General features: G+C 45.0%; 2 protein-coding genes and 1 long non-coding RNA gene across 7 annotated transcripts in view; 1 reads left to right on the forward strand and 2 right to left on the reverse strand.

The window, feature by feature from the left end:
- The window catches only part of LOC119853011, a 34,898-nt gene extending 23,765 nt beyond the window's left edge, over positions 1-11,133 (reverse strand). For 2 of the 4 annotated variants that reach the window (XR_006280384.1, XR_006280382.1), the window contains exons 1-3: positions 9,745-10,592; positions 8,684-8,832; positions 1,754-1,897 (exon numbers count right to left, since the gene is read on the reverse strand). This is a non-coding gene — a long non-coding RNA (uncharacterized LOC119853011). Of the gene's footprint in view, positions 1-1,753; positions 1,898-8,384; positions 8,429-8,683; positions 8,833-9,744; positions 10,593-11,071 lie in introns of those variants that run through there. The other 2 variants (XR_006280383.1, XR_006280385.1) reach the window with 2 other exon arrangements.
- LRRN4 (leucine rich repeat neuronal 4) lies at positions 1-18,609 on the forward strand. Of its 2 annotated transcripts, XM_043512125.1 has the most exons (6): positions 1-181; positions 1,758-1,824; positions 4,566-5,263; positions 6,928-7,132; positions 11,410-11,547; positions 12,380-18,609. In XM_043512125.1, the coding sequence occupies exons 3-6, from the start codon at positions 4,573-4,575 to the stop codon at positions 13,683-13,685; spliced, it is 2,340 nt and encodes a 779-aa protein (XP_043368060.1). In that variant the 5' UTR covers positions 1-181; positions 1,758-1,824; positions 4,566-4,572; the 3' UTR covers positions 13,686-18,609. The 2 variants fall into 2 exon arrangements, with proteins under 2 accessions (XP_043368060.1, XP_043368059.1); XM_043512124.1 differs by lacking the exon at positions 1,758-1,824.
- Positions 17,132-19,347, reverse strand: part of CRLS1 (cardiolipin synthase 1) — an 11,374-nt gene continuing 9,158 nt past the window's right edge. Inside the window, 1 exon segment of the mRNA XM_038395235.2 lies at positions 17,132-19,010. Within this exon segment, the coding sequence (XP_038251163.1) occupies positions 18,923-19,010 (88 nt within the window). The 3' untranslated portion in view covers positions 17,132-18,922.

Consider the following 19,347-nt stretch of genomic DNA (forward strand, 5'->3'; position numbering starts at 1 on the left):
GGGCCTGTCTCCTCCCCCCTCCCAGGGAGGGTGGGGAAGCTGACATGTAGGGGAGTGAGGCTAGTCCAGATCTCTTCCCCTAGCTGCAGGAAGAGGAGAACAGACGCCACTGAGTCACTCCAGTGGATAAGCAAGCACCAGGCAATCAGAGCAGTGCAGACCCCAGCAGGAGGCTGGACAGGTATGTGCATGCTGGCAAGACTGAGTGGGTGGGATTGGCTGTGGGCATCTGGGTTTCTAACCGGCCCATTTTCCACCTGTCCCCCTGGGACTGGGCTCCACAAGGGCTTGTGGCATTTTTGCTGCCCCAGGACTGGGCTGGAGGCAGAGGACCCTGAAGCTGCTCTCTCTTGGGCTGAGGGCCGAGCAGGCTCTTGCAGGGCCTCTGATATGGGGAGCATAAAGGGGACATAAAGACCCTATTTCCCCTGTGCCTGTCGCAGACAGAAGGCGAGCGGGACTGGAAAATGCCTGGCCCGATGCAGGGCCTGCAGCAGCAGCGAACGGTAACCATTCCTAACAGAGCAATAATGGGAACACAATTGAGCTCTGTGTTCCACATCGTAATGGGCTTGAATTACCCTGCCAGTGAGACTTGTTTGGATGGGGGTTCAGCTTCAAGGTGCTAGCAGAGCAGGAATGATGACCTAATGGTTAGAGTCCTGGGTTTGAGTCCCTACTCTGCCACAAACTACCTGTGTGACCTTGGGCTACTCACTTAGAGTGAGACTTTTAAAGGTACTTGGGTGCCTAATGGGATTCTCAAAATTGCCTAACTCTCTCTGATTTAAAAAAAAAAAATCCAATGGGAGTTAGGCACCTAAACCGCTTACACCCTTTAGAAAATCCCACCAGGCACCTGTCTGCATTTTTAGGCACCTTCAAAAAACAGCACTCTCTCTGCCTCAGTTCCCCATCTGTATAATGGGGCTAATAGCACTGGCCTAGCTCACAGGGGGGTTGAGAGGACAAATACATTAAAGATACATGCTCAGATACTGTTGCAATTTGGGGGGGGAGGGGATATAGGTACCAGAGATAGCTAGCTCCGTGTGCAATCGCAGCTCTCGCTTTGTTCAGTTCTTCCCACTTGTTCCAGGCGAAGGCTGCATGTAGGGGCAGCGGAACAGGCTGCGTTGTGCACAGTCAGTATGGGGCTTTGGGGAGGCAGCAGATGGAATTTAGGGAGGGCAGCTGCACTTCATGGAGCAGCCTGGCAGCTGTTGTGGTAGAGGCTGAGGGATGAAGGCTGCAGCATACACGCACCCAGCCAGCTGTGACCAAGAGCAAGCACAACAGAGGAGAAGACGGGGAAGGCAAATGTAACCGGAGATGCTAATGACAGGCCAGATCCTGCAAGCAGCTGAGCACTTCTGAGGTGCAGGCTCCTCAGTTTCTAGCTGAACAGAGGGTGCTCCTCGCTATGGCGGGTCAGGCTCTGCAGGCACAAACAAGGAGAAATGCAGTGGGGTGGGGCTGGGAGCTGCATAGTTCTGATGCAGAGTGCTCCAGGGAGGGGGCAGTGGATCGAATCCACTGGTGCTACATACATGGCAGTGTGATGCATATTATGAATCATCCACCTGCAAGTATTCAGCAGGAAATTTTCTGTGGGCCTGGGCTTGCCTAAGGGACCCCTCACAGCTATGGCGGTTAGGAGATTTATATGCACTTGCCTTTCTCTGGATGGCGACTGGTGAGGAGCAGGCATCAACCAGAGCTGCACAAAAGGAAATTACCCAACCCCCCTTACCTAGGTCACAGGGTCCAGGACAAGCTGTTCAGAGGCTGGGGGTTTTTCAGGTTAACAGCTCCAAAGCTCAGGTAGGGAATGGGAGCAGAGTGCGCTAAAGCAGTGAGTGACCAAGGGAGCAGCTTCTTGCTGACGGACCTCTTTCTGCAGGGGGAAAAGGCCCCCCTTGAGTTTTGGCCATTTTGGTGCAAGGCAATGAGGACCCCTGCATACACTGTAATAAATCAATGACACTGGAAAATCCCTTAAGTCCATGACACTGAATCCTCTACTGCCAGGAAAGTCACCTGCTGCAAGGCCCGTGCCACCGCATGGGAAAGGGGCATCGGTGTAACTATCAAAGGGCTAGAAGCAGATCTAGGGGAAGAGTTTCAAAAGTACCCAAGGGATTTGGGAGTACAGGTTTTCAAAAGCCCTGAAGTGGTTTAGGCAATGGCTACACTATAAAACTCTGCCAACATAGCAATGCTGATCAGGGATGTGAAGAGGCGTGAACCCTGACCAATGTAGCTGTGCTGGCCAAAGTGTAGACTTGGCTATCCTGGCAAAAACACAGCAATGCTGGTATAAGCTGTGTCCACACTATAATCCTGGAGAATTCTTCGCCACTACACACATGCAGAATTCATGTTCCCCGCAGATTTTTTTTCTCTGCAGAAAATACATTCTGCCAGAGAGGCACTGCAGTTACACCTTTCACCCACCAGGAGCTGCTGTGGCACTAGAGCAGACAGCTCACTATAACAGCCAGCTGCCAATAGGGAGGAGGAGAGGCTGTGTTCCTCATCGCACCCTGCCTGTGGAGCCAGGTGAGGAGGCATAGGATATGGGGAGACAAAGTGGAGCACACGGGATTGCTGGGGGAATCACACAGACCGGGGGTTCAGAAGGGATAGTGGGAGGGATAGACTGGGGCACGGGCTGAATGGAACGGGGGTGCAGGGACACCGGGGGGGAGGCAGGGAGGTACAGGTCCACATTGGAATGAGGGTAGCTGAAAGGGGGTTCAGGGCCACATGGGGATGGGGTGATGGGTGCAAGTGGGCAGGGGGTGGCTGAGTGGGCGTGCAGGAATACATGGGGATGCATGGGGACACGGAGGGGGTTCAGGGACACATGGGGATGGGAGGAGTGATGGCTGAATAGGGGTGCAGGAGCACGTGGGGATGGTGGGAGGGAGGTGTAGGGCCACAGGGAGGGCTAAGTGTTGGTGCAGGGACACATGGGGATGGGGGAAGAGGGGAGCAGGGACACATGGGGACAGGGGGCAGATGTCCCTGGGAGAGATTAGGGGTCAGCCAGGGTCTGCATAGGGGAGGCATAATGCAGTACATAGTGAGAGTACATAATGCCTCATCTTTTATGTCTTTTGAAATAAATTACCAAAATAATTGAAACTGGAGTGATTATATTGAGTTATTTTGACAAATAAAATATGCAGAATTTTAAATACTGTGCCCAGATAATTTTTTGGTGCAGAATTTTAAATTTTTTGGCACAGAATTCCCCCAGGAGTAACACTAGCGTTCTGCCAGTACAGTATACTGGTATTGTTATACCATCAAAGCACTCCTAGTGTAGACCTTGCCAAAGGGGCCTGACTTTCAATGGAACCTAGCTGCTTTTACCCACAAGCCACACTGAAAGGAAAGTCAATGGGCCTCATGCTCCTAAATCCCCTGGGGACTTTTGAAAATCTCCAAGATCATTCTCTTTGAACCCATAAGATTCCGACACTTAAATTCTGCAGGCCACTTTGTAGGAGAGCCACCTTGCCATGAGCATGCCTGATCTTCCAAGCCCTGCCTCCCCACTGCCAGTGCACCACGTCATGCAAGAACAAGCCCATGGCAAGGTGGACAACATGATTACCATCCAATTTACTTTTGGACCTTTAGAGGCAAGCTCCTGTCTGCTCTGTATGGTGATTAAAGAACCTATTGAACTTCACATAAGGAGATGTTTGCCTGTTCTCTTTGACCAAAATTATCCCCTCATGTAGCTTGCTGTATACATATTGTTTTTATTATTTATTTGTATTGTGGTAGCACCTAGGCATCCCAATCACTGCCCAGGAACCCATTGTGCTAGGAGCTGTACAAACACAGAACCAAAAGAGGGTCCCTGACCCAAAGAGTTTACAGCCTCAGAGTGTGTCCACACTCAAAAGAGCTAATGGCGGCAACGTTGTAGTGCTGTAGTGTAGACACTAACTACAGCAATACAAGGGGTTCTCCCATCGCTGTAGCAAATCCACCTCTCCGAGAGGCGGTAGCTAGGTCAATGGAAGAATTCTTCCACTGACCAAGCACTGTCTACACTGGGGACTTGGGTTGGCTTAAGTACGTAGAAGGGTCAACCTAACTTTCGTGTGTAGACCAGCCCTAAGTTGGCTGCTGCTCTCCCCTCAGACCTTCAGTTCTGAGTATACAGCTAGGCAGAGATGATAGTGCTGCATGTGTGTTTGTGCAGCACCTAGCATGATGGGTTCCTGGTCCAGGAGTGGGGCTCCTAGGTGCTAGAAAGGTAATACAACTAATAAATAATAACAGGTACTGTTTGGGACACATGTTGGTTGCCTTTGGGATGAAAGGTTTTATGTACCTTTAAATTTGCTCAGATGAGACTTCCTTCCCAATGCCCCATCTTTATGGCATTTTAATTACAGCAGAGACTCTAACTATCACCTCTGCCATCTGCAGGCACCAGCAAAACATTTATCAGTGTTTTGCTTTCACATAGCTCGTGGCAGCCCCAAAGGGCTTTAATTTACTTCTCTATATTACTGTTTTGTTTCCCCCTCCCTGAAAAGCAAAAGAATGTTTTCCCTCCTGCTCGCTCTTTCTCTGCTGGAGTGGGAGGCGGCGGCCGGCCTGACAGACAGAGCAGCTCCAGCTGCGCTGGGGGATTTCACAACTCTTTTCCAGTTGGCCCAGCAAGACCACTGGGAAAACAACGTTAATCTTACCAGCATGTCCTGTGAGGATCTGAGGAACAAGACATGGACCCGCTTGCATCTGAACAACAACAGCCTGCAAGCCTTCCCTGCCTGCCTGCCTGGGGGACTGGAGGCCTTAGACCTCAGCACCAACCAGTTGCCTGCGTTGAGTGGCGTGGAGATAGTGAACTTCCCACAGCTGCGTGCCCTCTCCTTAAGGCACAATCACATCCAAGAAATTGTGTGGGGAACCGGAGCCCTCAGTAGCCTCCAGTTCCTGGACCTAAGCACTAATAAATTGTCCTCTCTGCCATCATGCCAGACCGCCCACCTGCCAAACCTGAAGTGGCTATCGCTGGCCGGAAACCCCATCACTGAACTCCAGCCTCTGGCTTTCTCCTGTTATCCACAGCTACAGTTCCTGAACTTGTCTGCCACTCTGCTCGGGCGTGAGAATGGCGGAGGGATTAGCACGTCAGCCTTTGCAATGAACGTGTTGAAGGGGGACACCGGGAACAGAGCTAGGAGCCCCATTGACATGCTTGACTTGAGTGGGACCTTTCTCGAGAAAAGTAAGTTTGAAGATTTTTGTGGTACACATGGGGCCTGATCAAACCTGATGAAACAAAACCACTGTTGTGTCACAGCCACCAGCAGTAGAACTGTGGACCTTCGGAGCTGTCAGCGGGAGCTGCGACAGTTTAAGCTAAAGGTCACTAGCTGGGGCTGTAACAGACTCATATCCTCCATTGATCAGGCACAGCGGAGGAACCTCTAAAACACACCCACCAGTCGGTTACAATCAGCAATGGTGGGAATTCTCTTGTGTAGACAAGACTTCAGAAGGGAAGGTGGAGAAATAGCTATTAGCACAAGCCTAGCAACTACACCTGCCCACAACAGAATTTCTCATCTGTCCTCATAATCCCTCAATCCCCGTCCACTATCCCCTCCGATTATCCAGCTCTCAGCCTTGGGCTCCTCCCTTTCCTCCTCTTTTCCTATCCAGAGTCTTCCAGGAGCCCTTCTCTTGTTCTTCAGTGGCCTGTCTAACGTCTGTCTTTCCTCCCCCCACCGCTAAACCCTACCTAATCCCTTCACTTTCTCCTCTTATTATTGGCACAGCATGGAGAGGCTTCCACCAAGATCAGGGCTTTGTTGTGTTAGGCATTATCAATCCACAGAGCAAGAGGCAAGCCCAGCCTCAAAGAGCTTACAGTCTAAATAGACAAGATAGGACCATGGAAGGATGATCATCACCATTTTATAAATGGGGGAGCTGAATCCCAGAGAGAGGCAGTGACTCTGAGTCTGTGGCAGAACCCAGACTGCACCCCAACTTCCTCAGTCTAGTCCCTTAGCCACAAGACCATTCCTCCTCTCTACAACAGTCTTTCCTCTCCCTCTCCCTCCTGGGCTCCCGTAACATTTCATCCAATCAAATGGGTAAAATAATCCCAACCTGGTGAGATTCAGTGAATGGATAATTGTTCAAATCCTTTGAGCAAGACAAAGGAAAGTAGCTGTGGGTGTGTGAAGGGGAATTATAAACCTGCTGTTCTCATACAGCCAGGGCCAGGGATTCCCTAGCAGAGGTTCCAGCCCAGTCAGTAATCAATCCAGGACTCTGCACTGAGTGAGGGCGCTTTGCCTTACAGCTGTGCTGCTAAACTGCTGGGGAAATAACTAAAGGTCTGGGAAATTTTTTTTTAATAATTTTTTCATTTTTCTTTTGGGGAATTTCATGTTACTTTGATTTATCCATTTTATCCATGCTGGGAGGGCGGGTGGGTCCTGCCCTAGGAGCTGAGAGGACCTTGGGGGTTGGAGCCCACCCGGCACTCACCACGCAGCGACAGCTTCTGTGCCCCGGGGCTGGGCCCAGCTCTTCACTCTGGGCACAGTGAGCTGGTACCCGGGTCACAGCACCATTCTGATTTGACCCAGCTGCCCCCCATCATGACAGAAGGGCAGCCAGGCCACACCTGAGCAGCGCTGTGACTGTGTGCTCCAGGTTACAACACCCGGAGCAGGGAGCCAGGCCCAGCCCCCCAGGAGCCGCCACTGCAGGGTGAGGATTTTCATTTTATTTCATGTTATTTTACATTTGCTATAACCAGCAGGTGCATCAGTTTGTCAGTAAAACTCTATCCACTGCAATCTGCTTACTGGCCAGCCCTAAATTCAGCACAGATCTCCACTCACATACCAGTCACCCGGGTCTTCTCTGCTTCAGTTCAGCAGGAGTGGGCCCAGGAGTTGGTCAGCCTTAGGTCGCTCCACCTTGCAAGGATGGCCCAGCTGAAGAGCTTCGATATGGGTCTATTCAAGTCTCTGCCCAGGCTGAGAGAACTGAATTGCCAGGACTCCCGTGCACTGAGCAGGGTGAGGACGGAGCTACTTGACGATGCTCCTCATCTGACCTTTCTCACCTTCCAGAAGTAGGTGTTTTCTTTGCTCATCCATGTGTTAAAATACCGCTGTCTGCTGAAAGTGTCTAGTGACAGCTGCCCCTCACTTCCCTCACTGCCCCCATAATTCCCCTGGAGTCATCCAAATAGGAAGGTCTTTAGTGATGGGGGAGCTACCGTTTCAATTCATTTGGAATTCTTGCGAGGCCTTGTTGGCACAGCAGAACTAGGATTTCCCAGGCTGTGTGCCAGAATCTCTTCCCTGCTCCAGCTGGTGCAAAGATGCCAGAAAGATGGCAGATCTCTCCATTGTCCTACACTACTTCCCTGCAGCCTTTAGTATAGAGGGCATGCTGGGCAACTGTTAGAGAGGTGTGGCTGGAGTACACTGCACTCCAGAGATCTCTGGCTGGCAGAGAGCCCCTTAGGGGCCACAGCAGCTGGTGCAGACTAGAGCAGCCATGAAGTTGCTCTAAACTTCACCAGCGCTGTCCTATTCATGTCTCTGATTCTGGGAACAGTTCTAACTTCTTCACAAGCTCCCAGCCTTGCTGCACCAGTGGATACTGGGAGTAGCAGAGAATCTGGCCCCATGGGCCAAATTCACATCATGATGCAGAAACTGCCTTAATGAGTCTGGTGCAGTTGTTGGCACCTGTCAGTGTGCAGTTCTTTCTTCCTTTCCTGGGCAGACTGGTGATTTAGATTTCACTGAATTCAAAAGGCCAGAATTCCCTCTCCGCTGCACTGACTTCAGCGGAGATGTAGGAATGGAACTGAGAATCTGGCCCAAAATATTCATGACCCTGCAACTTAATCACGCCTGGGTTGTGGAAAACTCAATGCCCCCCATTGCCTCGCCTTTGGAGTATTTAGCCTAGACCAGGCCGAAGCACGCTCAGCAGATGTAATAAGGCTGATGGACTAGAGCTTTATGGAGCAAAATCCCCTGCTAGTGTAAACTGGTGCAGCTCCACTGACTTGATGATTTCAAAGTTTGTGAGAATGGGCTTGTCTGCATTGGGGGCTAAATTGGCGCTGCTGTGATCGATGCTGTGGCCATCGATTTAGCGGGTCTGGTGAAGATGCAATAAGTCAATGGGAGAACGCTCTCCCTTCGACTTCAGTACTCCACCTCTCCAAGAGGCAGAAGGTAAGTCGGCGGGACAGTGTCTCCTGTCAACATAGCGCAGTATAGACACTGCTGTAAGTCGATCTAAGCTATGTCGACTTAAGTTATGTATCTGACATAATTTAACTAGCGCAACTTCGATCGACTTACCTTATTAGTGTAGACCAGACCTAAGTTATTCTACTGGGTAGACCCTAGGAAGAGAGATGGGAACAATAAATGAGACATGCTCAAACCAGGAACTTGAAATATCTATTTAGATTGCAAGTTCTTTGCAGCAGGGACCCTCTTTTTGGTCTGTATGTGTAAAGTGCCTAGCACAATAGGGGCCTAGTCTACAACTGGGACTCTTACGCATTACAGTCATACAAATAATAAATAATAATAAATACCTGCCTACAGAATTCACTGACTGCAAAGACTAAAACAGGAGGATTAAGCTGGGATACCTGGGATAGGGGATTGTCGAGACCAGAATGGAAATGAAAGGTTAGGATGGCATAAGCAGACGCAGTTTGGATAGGAGATTCGAGTCAACGGATCAGGATAAGGAGGGTTGACCTAACTGCTGTCATGTTGAAGCTCTGGCAGCTTCTCTCTGCAATGGATGGTGGAGAAGAGAAATCCGTGTTATACCCTTAGCTTTCCTAAGAAGATTTAATTAAAATAATGAAGGTTAATTGTTAAACACTGGATTCAGGGCAGACAGGTGTGAAAGGCAAGTGCCGAGGGGGAGCTGGTTCAAAAAAGAGAGGAAGCTGTGGAATGTAATAGTAGTGTGCGACACTGCATAAGGCTAAGAGCAAGGTCCCCCAAGGGACAGCTTGGAGCCGCTTTGTGTATTCTCTAGATCAGTATCCAAAATTCTCATGCCACGCATTCGAGCAATAGCAAATAGCGAGGAAAACTGCAGTGGGACATGGGATGTTTTAGGGAGAGGGAGAAAGGGAAAGTATTTTCATCGTAAGTTACATCTTCAGTGCACCTTGCAGATGTAACTAACTAACCCTCTCATCATCCCAGTGCTACAGGGAAGTATCATTAGCGCCATTAGCTGTGGAGACTGAAGCATATTGGGGTAAATTCTGCAGTCCTTAACTCACATTGATTTCAAGTTACTTCTGCATTGCCAACCCACGCCTTCAAAAATCATGAGCTGGGCCCTCCAAAATCAGGAAATTGGCTTAAAAATCACAAGATTGCTTTAAAAAAAAAAAAAAAAAACAGTAAATGTGGGGGAGGGGTGGCCCTTTGCTTTGCCTTCTGTTTTTTGAGCTTTTGGGGTTCAAATTGGGTCATGTTTTCAAGTGGTTTTTCCTGCAACCACAGCGGTGAGAAACTCCTGGTGCTAGGGTTTGAGGTAAGAAGCACCAAATATGGCGAGACTTGTGATAAAATTCATGAGAGTTGGCAATGCTGGAGCTTGGCCAAAGTCAACACTGGGTCACTCGCAGAAGCAGTTCGCTATTGTGTCTACTCCCACAATTCACTAGACAATGCTAGTCTGTACCTTACTGCTGGTGTCCATGGTAACCCATATTGCAACAGACCCTCATACCAATCTCAGAAAGTACCAATGTTCCACTAGAATATCAGCAGTACTTCATTTATGGATGGTGTACAGGTGTTTGTACTGTTTCTTTAAACCTCCATCAGGAAGCCAGGCAGGAGACGTTCTAGGCAGAAACTGCAATGCAGCAGAGACAGACAGTAGTTATTGCTTCTTGGAGAATTTCTTGTTCTGTGTTAGGAGAAAGCAACTCTGTGATTCTTTCAGGGAAGGATAGAGAGCTAAGGATGTATTTTGCATCACATACCATGGGTTACACAGTTATGAAGTAGTTAATGTAGACAAAGGTGTAACATGAACAGTGAAGGCAATGTACCAGAACAGCAAGTATATTGCAAATAGAGCAGTCAGGACTGATTAGGAAAGGATTTAGAGGATATTGTGGAAAATCCTTTAAGCCACCAGCCAGGAATATGAATGCAGCAGAAAATGAAAAAACAGGGCACTGGATTCGTGAACAGAGGACAGACCGCAAGTCTAAAGTGGTAGTGAACAAGGAAAAGATCAAACTCTGCTCTCAGCTACACTGCTGGATTTGGGTATAGAATTCACGCAGCGCTCGTACAGAAGATGGGCAAAGAAGGCCTCCCTGTTCACAGAGCTTAGGTCTAACTGGGAAGAAAAAAGCACAAAACAATTCAGGCACAAGAAGGTGCAGAGACAACAGCAACGTTGCTATCACCAAGGTTCAAAAATCAGGAGTAATGCTTAGAAACCCATAGATTGGCTTTAAAATCCTGAGATTTTTAAAACAACAATCAATGTGGGGTGCTTTTCCTTTGCCTTCTGATTTCTGACCCTGTCATGTGCACTCAGGTCACATTTTCAAGCTTTTCTCTGCAACTACGAGGGCTCAAAACTTACCTTTTTTTTTTTTCTAATGAATGCTGAGATTCTCAAATTGTTCCCTGGACTCCAGGAGCTGGAGCTTTCAGAAAAACATCAAATATCATTACACAGCTGGTAACACTGTACCAATGAATAGAGCCCTGCACGGATACAAAATTTGTATCCGCATCTGATCCGCGATCCACAAACATGGTCTGTGGATATAAAGCAGACATCTGCAGATTTGCAGGGCTCTACCCATGAGTCAACATAAGGTGGATGCTTGGTGTGCAGAAACTGAAGCTATTCCAAACATGGCGTGAAAGGGTTGAAAGGAGCCTGGAGAGTGAATTGGGAGGACCGTAGGGCAGGAGAAGAGGTGTAGGATGAAATGAAAGCCAAGATGAATGCAAGGGTTCAGGGATAAGACAAACTTTACCTAAGCAGAGTTGCTGAGTGCAGGTCCTTTTCCTTTCCTGCTGCCGTTCCTACTGCATTCTGGTTATGCCTTTATACCTCTGGTTTTATTTATTTATGCCTCTGGTTATACATAAATTTGCTGCAGAGAATGAATCTAAATTGGGGTGAACGTGATGATACGTGAGGGTGATACGTGAGAATTAACTTGGTTTTCCTGGGGGGGAGGGGATTAGTAATCTGCTATGAGCCAGGAACAGATTACTGCCTCCCCAGGGAGCAAAGAAGGCTGCATGCCATCCCTTATGCAGACTCCTTAGTGGACACTTGCTAAAGATTCTCAAAATTTTCATCTCCTAGCTGTAACCTGAGTTCCTTTAATCCTTGGAATATCAACTCATCAGGCAGTATCAGCATCAACCTGTATGGAAATCCTTTAGAGTGCAACTGTGGACTTTCCTGGCTACTTTCTAATCCGAAGAAAGTTGTACTGCAAAGGTACATGACCTGTCAGCTGCGTATTACTCACACAACAGGAATGTAGGAGTCAGTATAGGGATTATCCTGAGCCTGTTTAGTTCAATTTTTGCTACAAGTTGTGCATGGATGGTGTAGTTTTCCTATTGAAATACAAACTCCATCAATATTATTCAGAATCGCCATCTGTTCCTCAAAGGACAGACATCTAAAGTAAAGTTTCCTTTAAGAATTAAGTACGGGCTAATTATATTTGAAAGCAGCACTGTGCTGTTAACACAAGCAGAACTATAAAATAATAGCATCTACTGATAATTTATTCTCTGCCTCCCCCATTAGTACGTTACTGCAAATACAGATAAAATGTAAACTAGCTCAGTGGCCTTAATGACATTGTGCCTTGGAGATCTGCAGTCAAATTGTGAGCTCTGATTCCTGAGCCAGGAGGGACCAAGAATACTTTGGAAGTAACTACACATCACTCTGCACTGCCCCCTGCTGTCAGACTGGGAGAGGCATTACTCAAACATGGCTTTGGCGCTTAATGCTTTGTGTGTTGTGCCTTCAACTTCCACTACACCTTACTGAATCAGACCCGTGGCCTTCCCAGTTGGGGGATACTTGCTGCCCCTTGCAAAACATATGCAGCCAAGTTGGTAATACGGTGAGAAAAATAAGCCTGAAAGTGCAGAACTGTAGTCAAGACTCTGCTTGACTTTGGCCCCAGATTTCATGTGAGAGAACAGGTTTCTGATTGGCATTAGCAGCTCACTATCTGATACGTTTCATAGATGCTGAGGGTGCCATCCTATAACTGTTATGTCATTTCTAATTAGTTTGCTTCATCCTGCAGAGCATCTGACACCATTTGCAACATAGCCCCAGAAGACGGAGAGATGCCTTCATCCTCATCATCTCTTTCGCTGTTACAACTCTATGATGAATGCCAGGCCAAGAGAAACACCACATTCCCCACATCAAACACTCCTCCTCTCACAGAAGACTCTTCCAACCTTCCCATTATCAATTCCACTACTGTGGCAGCAACGATGGACTCTACTCCATTTGCCGAAGAACTTTACAGCGACTCCTTGTCGCCACGAAACATGGTAAGTATGATGCAAACAGCTCAGATGAAGAATGATCCCACAAGTGCGGACGTTTTTTCCAAACCTACTACCGATCCCACTACTGAAGGAACAGCAGCCACCTCTTCAACAATTCTGGGAGAGCTTTATAGTGACTCCTTAACTCAGCAAAGCACTGTGAGTACAATCAAAACAGATCCATTGAGGAGAAATGCCACAATGACCACTGCTCTGTTCCACCAAGAGGAAACATTATACCAGTCTACTAATAACCCTTCCTCTGAAGCAACAGGACCAACAGGGACAAACTCTTCTCTTTTTCCTGGCATAGTAAGTCCATCTCAGACAGATCAACGGCCGCAAAACCCCACAAAGGCAAACCCTATTCCAAATCCTACCCATGCTGTAATACAAGTGGATTATGTAGATGACTATTACGATGATGATCAACCAAAGGAAACCACAGTTCAACTGATGATAATCTCTTGTGACTATGACCCCTGCCACCACCTCCAGAAGCCATGCTCTGAACTTCAGAGGCTGTCCCCATGTCTGTGTCCTGGAGTGTCTGGAGAAGACACTGTTCCGGATCCACCAAGACTCAGAGAAGTGTCTGAAATGACAGACACATCAGCACAGATCCACTGGTGTGCCCCCAGTTCAGTCGTTGATACTTATCAGCTTGCATATCACACCAAAAGCAGCGAGAAGAACCAGACCCTGGTGGGTGAGATCTACCCCACAGCGAGGCAGCACACACTGTACGAACTGTCACCAGACACCACCTATTGGGTGTGCGTGATTGCTTCTAACAAAGCAGGATCGAGCCAGACGACGAGTGAGAAGATTTTGGGCAATTCATGCACCCAGTTTACAACAAAGCCCAGCTATAAATCCATCTTTGCGGTCTTATCCCTAGCAAGTGGGGTCTTCCTAATCACCACCATCGTATTGTCTGTGTGCCTGTATCAGAAATGTAAAAAGCCTCACGCTGAGCAATATGGTACACACCTCATCTCTTATAAAAACCCAGCATTTGATTACCCCTTAAAACTGCAGCCATGTAATTAGTTCCAGGTAGCTTTGTCAACATCTTTTGCAGTAAAACATCTTATAGCAACACATCTAAGTGGAATCCAGCCGCTCACTTGGTTACGAGTTCCTCAGAAGGTTGACTTCATCCCAGTTGTAATTCCAATGAAATTACACTAGGGACATCTGTGGCTCCGAATGCTTTGTTTTGTTACAACAGGACACCACCTGGTCTGTTTCTGAGATCTCAATTTTCCATTTCCAAAGATCTGTGTTTGGGGTGAAGTTTCTCTTTTTATTATAATGTATAATTATTTTCTGGCAGCTGAGCGGGAGGTCCTAATGAGGATGATTTTAAAATGAAGTGTGGGGGGGGGGGAATAGGGGTGGCACAACCTGATGTGGAAGGAGGAAGAGGCATAGATAGAAATGATCCCTAGCATGTATATAGCGCCTTTCAGCTGTAGATATCAGTGTTTTACAAAGGCACAAGGGTTTATAGATTTTAAAACCAGAAGGGACCAGTATGATCATCTAATCAAGCCTCCTACAAAACAGTGACCACAGAATTTTGTCCTGTGATTCCTGCATCAAGCCCCTAATTTCAGGTTGGAAAAACATCATATCACTATCCCCCTTGTACAGATGGGGAAATTACTAAAAGGAATGGCTAGATTTTTTTTTTTAAAAAAGGTCTTTAGGTGCCTAAAGCTGCCGATAGCTTTTGAAAATCCCTGTAGGCCCCATCTGCATCATTAAGCACTTAAAGACCTTTAAAAAAGATGGCTCAAAGTCCACAGCCTTTAAGCTACCTAAATAGCAATGCCCTCTTTATCAGAAAAGCTGTGCACGCACAAATCTGCTTGCACCTTTGAAAATCAGTCTACCTTATTTAGGAGCCTCGCTGTGGATTTAAGAGCCTGCCTTTAGGCACCCAGGATTGGAAATGTGGACCTTTGGGTTTTTTGTTTAAAATATCTACTCAGCCCCAAACACTTTTCTTGGAAGTGTCACCATCCTGCCTTATTAGTGCATGTCCCTGGGACGAGGTCTACCTAATAGCTGGCTGGTGCAACTGGGGCTCAGCTGGGATTATTCTCGGGTAACTAGACTGAGCCATGCTGCCATGGCCACACTGTTATTAGACTCAAGCAGAGTACACTTGTGTACATTTACCTGAAGTGAAAATTACAGCTGCTGCGGTGTAGCTGTACACGTCTTCCAGCAAAACTAGCGCTCACCAGACTTTACATCCCTCATAGAAGCAGAAAAAAAGAGCAACAAGAAAAAAAAAAATAGCCTGTCAGTCCTTTATACGCTATAAAGAAACAAAAATGACCACAAGCCCATTTAAAAAAAAAACTTTTGCAGATCACCTTTAAATAGCCTAGGTGGTGTAGTGTGTGTTAAGATGCTGCCATGCTGGTTTTGCTTCCATCTTATTATTCCACTACAGCATGCTCCTCTCAATACAGATCATACATAGCTGTAGGTTTGTACAGAAGCAAAAAGGCATGAGTGTAAACTCAGATTTTTGCAGTTGGACATGGTTTGAACTCAATAGAAAAATGCAACTGAAAAACAAATGATTGAAAATGAAGGGTGGGAACGCTCTTGGGGTCCTCGACTGAGAGGGGCCACACACCGACAATGCCAGCCGACCGCAGTGGGAATGGCAAATGTGCAGCACTACTTAGGATCCAGCCCCTTAAGAACAAGATGTAAAGATTTAATGAATTAAAAAAAACAGTATATTATAAGCGCCTTAGGGCAAAGACAGTCTCTGTTCCATGTTTGTACAGTGCCTAGCACAGTGGGAGGTTCTGGCCCATGACTGGGGCTCCGAGGTGCTATCACAATACAAATAATAGAAAGAATGTTGTATGGAGTCTCAAAAATGAAAGTAAATGGCTGCAATTATAACCTGGGTCTCAATCATTCCACCATCAAAAGAATAAAACAAGCAAGTTAGCACCATGATAAATGATCAAAGCCTTGGATTGATCTGCAAAGTGATACTGAGGTTGACTGGGCCTGTCATTATTATACTGAGGGAGATAACCGAGTATCAGTGCAACCTAGCATAGGTAGAGGTTGAGATAAGTTCTTAAAAACTGAGATCCTGTCCACTCCAGTGGATATTTAGGATGAGATTTTCCAAGATGCCTAAGGGATTTAGATTCCAATTCATTTAATTTACATAGGAATTGGGCATCTAAATCACTTAAGAAGCTTTGAAAATCTCAGCCTTAAATCACCCAAGGCCTTGTTCACAAGAGACTGGAGTTATCCTTCTATCTTGAACAAGTATTTCTCTCCCATGCTTGTTGTTCAGGATTGCAAGTGTTCATTAACAGCCCTTCATCCTAGAGGTGGCTATATATCAGGGGTGCTGTATGAATATAATCTGTGAAGCCCATCTCTTTTGATGGTAGTTTTGGAGCATACAATAAAGTATCATTTTTATTCTGGTACACTAGCATGTGCTCTGATGTCAAGATTGTTGGGTTTTCATTCTGTATCACAAACATTAATATATTTACTAGTGCCTGCCACCACTTTGGGTCCCAATTTTTTCTCTCCTGCTCCACTCCAGCTGCAATTAATGCTTGGCACTGATTTTTGATAACTACCCTATGCCTTGGAGAATACCTTTTATACCACTCTGAGTCATTGAGGTCAGTCATCCTAATTAACTTTCCATAAACCAAACCTATATTAAAGGTGACTTGCAAATAGAAAAATAGGGATTGTGCTCTTTTGCATCTATGATATAGAAAGGAAGCATGAATCATAATTTTAATTCTTTCAGGCATCATCAGCAAAATGGAAAATTTAAGAACCAGCAAACTAAAGTTGTTTTTTTTTTTTAAAAGCTGTTCCACACTAATAATTCTTTATAGATTAGGCTGATGTTGGCTCTACTTGTTCCAGCAACATGCAGCATGAAGACCTAAATAACTACTTGTCTGCAGGGAGAGTTTAAACTATTTCCCCCTGTCAATCCACTCTCTCATTAAAAGAGTGAACTTAAAACAAACCAAGGCAGCATTAAACTGTTTTTCACTACCATGAAATATGGAAATGTAGTCTCCACTGTAGGAGAGTCACTATTTGTTCAGACTCTTCATTTGTAAAATGGACCAATATGGACAGATTTCATCCTGACAAATACAGCCATTTGAACTCAGTTGCTTTTCAGCTGTATGCCCCAAGCTGATTATTTTTGCACAACAACAAGCTGGGATGCAGAGTCCATGATTGTTCTCATGGGTAAGATGGAGTATCATTTCTGTACCTTACCTATGTTTTATTAGAAGCAGTTAATATCCAGAATAAACAAGTGAAGACAGAAGGAGCAAGTAATGTATATGCTGGAAACAGCCAACAGCTCTGCACTGTTTAACTACTTCATTTAATATAAATACCTTGGACACACAACTCCAAGTAACTGTACAATAAGCTAAATACAAAGACAAGTCATGAAACGGTGTAGCCATTTTATTCATAAATGTGCTGAGGCACCTGCATGCTGACATGATCCTTCAATAGCCTCAACACTTTGCCATTCCCTTCCAGAACAACATATTCAGGTGTACCTCACTATACTTGATGGTGGTAATGAACAAAAAAAAGAATAACCTGAATGGACTTTGTCATCTCTCCATTTTAAAATTGTGTTCCTGAAGAAATACCACACTCTCAATTAACTAAACATGCATTTTGTTAAGAAAAAAACATTTTATATGATTTGCTTTACATTTATCCTTCCGTTGCGTATAAAACAGATTTGGACTGCTGTATATGGTGATAGCTAAGAGACAGATATTGAATAAAATTTAAACCTTGTCTGTGTATCATTTCTATACAAGATAAAAAATTAAAATGTTTTATATACAAACCTACATCTAATAAATTCATTTTTGGTGATAGAGCACCATAGTCCAACATATATTACCTATTTTTCAGTTACTTTACCTCTTGACACCTCAATTCTTTGCTACTACATGCAAAACACACCATATCTGGCTCCAAAGTATTTAATAAGTAGATTTCATTACTGTTAATATGAAAGGTCATCTTATACTTTTTGTGGCTATCAGAGTATAAGCAAGGAACAGGCATTTAATTCTGTAACTTTAAATAGTTTTGCCCTATTCTTTGATCACAGGTGGTAAATTGAGATCATAACAAACCCTGATGAACAACGCAGTCAAAGATATAGCAGAATCATGTGCAAAATATGCAGCTTTAACTGTTTCTAATTAATCCAGTGATTTGGAAAAACATTTAAAATGCCTTGATTTTTCTCAGTTCTATTTACACTGACATTTCTGCTCCAAGATGATCTCAAACTGACCAAGCAGTTTTTAAAATAGCACAGCATAGCTCACACAGGAAGTTCAGTGCCTTGGTTTCTCAACCACTACTAACTAGCAGTACTAAAAACAAGCTATTTAAGAACTCTATTTATCGACATCTATGACACTACACCATGAGCCCTAATGTCACTAGAACCTTCTCTCTGGGGACAGATAGTTATCTTGGTATTTTTACTGAAGAGAATAATTCTGAAATACTGTATGGACTGTATTATTCATATCACAACGAAGATTTAAAAACTTGGAGAAAAAAAAGGCTCACTTTGCTGTAGCTCAGTTCACAAAAGCTTATGCTCAAATAAATTTGTTAGTCTCTAAGGTGCCACAAGTGCTCCTTTTCTTTTTACATTTCTGAAGGTATCATTCCCTAGTGATTTAATCCTTTCCTTTGCAGCAAACTATAATGTTTAGTAAATCCTAATAAGTGATTCTGTTGTGACAGTATACCACAGTTTGTCTTTATAACTCCATGTGTACTAGTTCTGAGAAGAAAAGGGAGCTTTGTCAGCACACTTTTAGAATCTAATATACTGACCAATTCTACGTGAAGCATGCAAACCTTAGCTTCTGAAAAGCAATATGAAAGGAAATACAAGATTCAAGATGCACGACAGCTACTGGTGACTTAAAAGTGCCTTTAAGAACATTGTGATTTTTTTTTTAAACAATTATATTTTTATTTATAACTTTCAAAAATACATTGAAAATTCAATACATTTACAGTACATGATCAGACTTCATTTTTACTTTATATCAGTCCAATTGTGATGACATGGTTTGAATTGAAAAAACTGTCCTAAGGAAACCACTGAATTCTTATTCATAGGCCAGTTATATTGTCCTTTGCAGTATAGAAAACAGTGATGTGATGAGATGGTCCTTTCTATAAACACTTCATTTGTTGTTTATTACCTGGACTGTTTTCCGACCATAATGATAATAACTGTATGCAGACGTTGCTGTTGTGAAAGCTGTAATGCACCTTTGGGGGGAAAATGGTTAATATAAATTAGTTTCTTTGTGCCTAAATATTTGAATAATGCCCCAAGCTGTATTTTAAATGGTTTCCCTATTCTTTAATACAATCTGAGTGTGTATATTATGGGACTTCCTACACTAGTCACAGAGACTGAGGTCAAAGGCTGAAGAAAGTGTGATTAAGAAAATTCTCACCCTCCCCTTCTCATTTTAATGACTAACTTTGATTGTAAACAACAAATCTCATTCAGAATTGAACATCACTGCAAAGCAAAGAGTATTCCCATAAGCAAGCTTCATTGTTCAATAGTCTGCTTCACCATAAAATTCATCATGTACTG

This window comes from Dermochelys coriacea, chromosome 3 (genome assembly GCF_009764565.3).
Source record: "Dermochelys coriacea isolate rDerCor1 chromosome 3, rDerCor1.pri.v4, whole genome shotgun sequence".
Taxonomy (NCBI): Eukaryota; Metazoa; Chordata; order Testudines; family Dermochelyidae; genus Dermochelys; species Dermochelys coriacea.

Coding starts and splice junctions, on each gene's coding strand:
- LRRN4 (XM_043512125.1), top strand. CDS start 4,573: ATGTTTTCCCTCCTGCTCGCTCTTTCTCTGCTGGAGTGGGAGGCGGCG. Junction 7,133..11,409: donor ACCTTTCTCACCTTCCAGAA/GTAGGTGTTTTC, acceptor TTCATCTCCTAG/CTGTAACCTGAGTTCCTTTA. Junction 11,548..12,379: donor AAGAAAGTTGTACTGCAAAG/GTACATGACCTG, acceptor TTCATCCTGCAG/AGCATCTGACACCATTTGCA.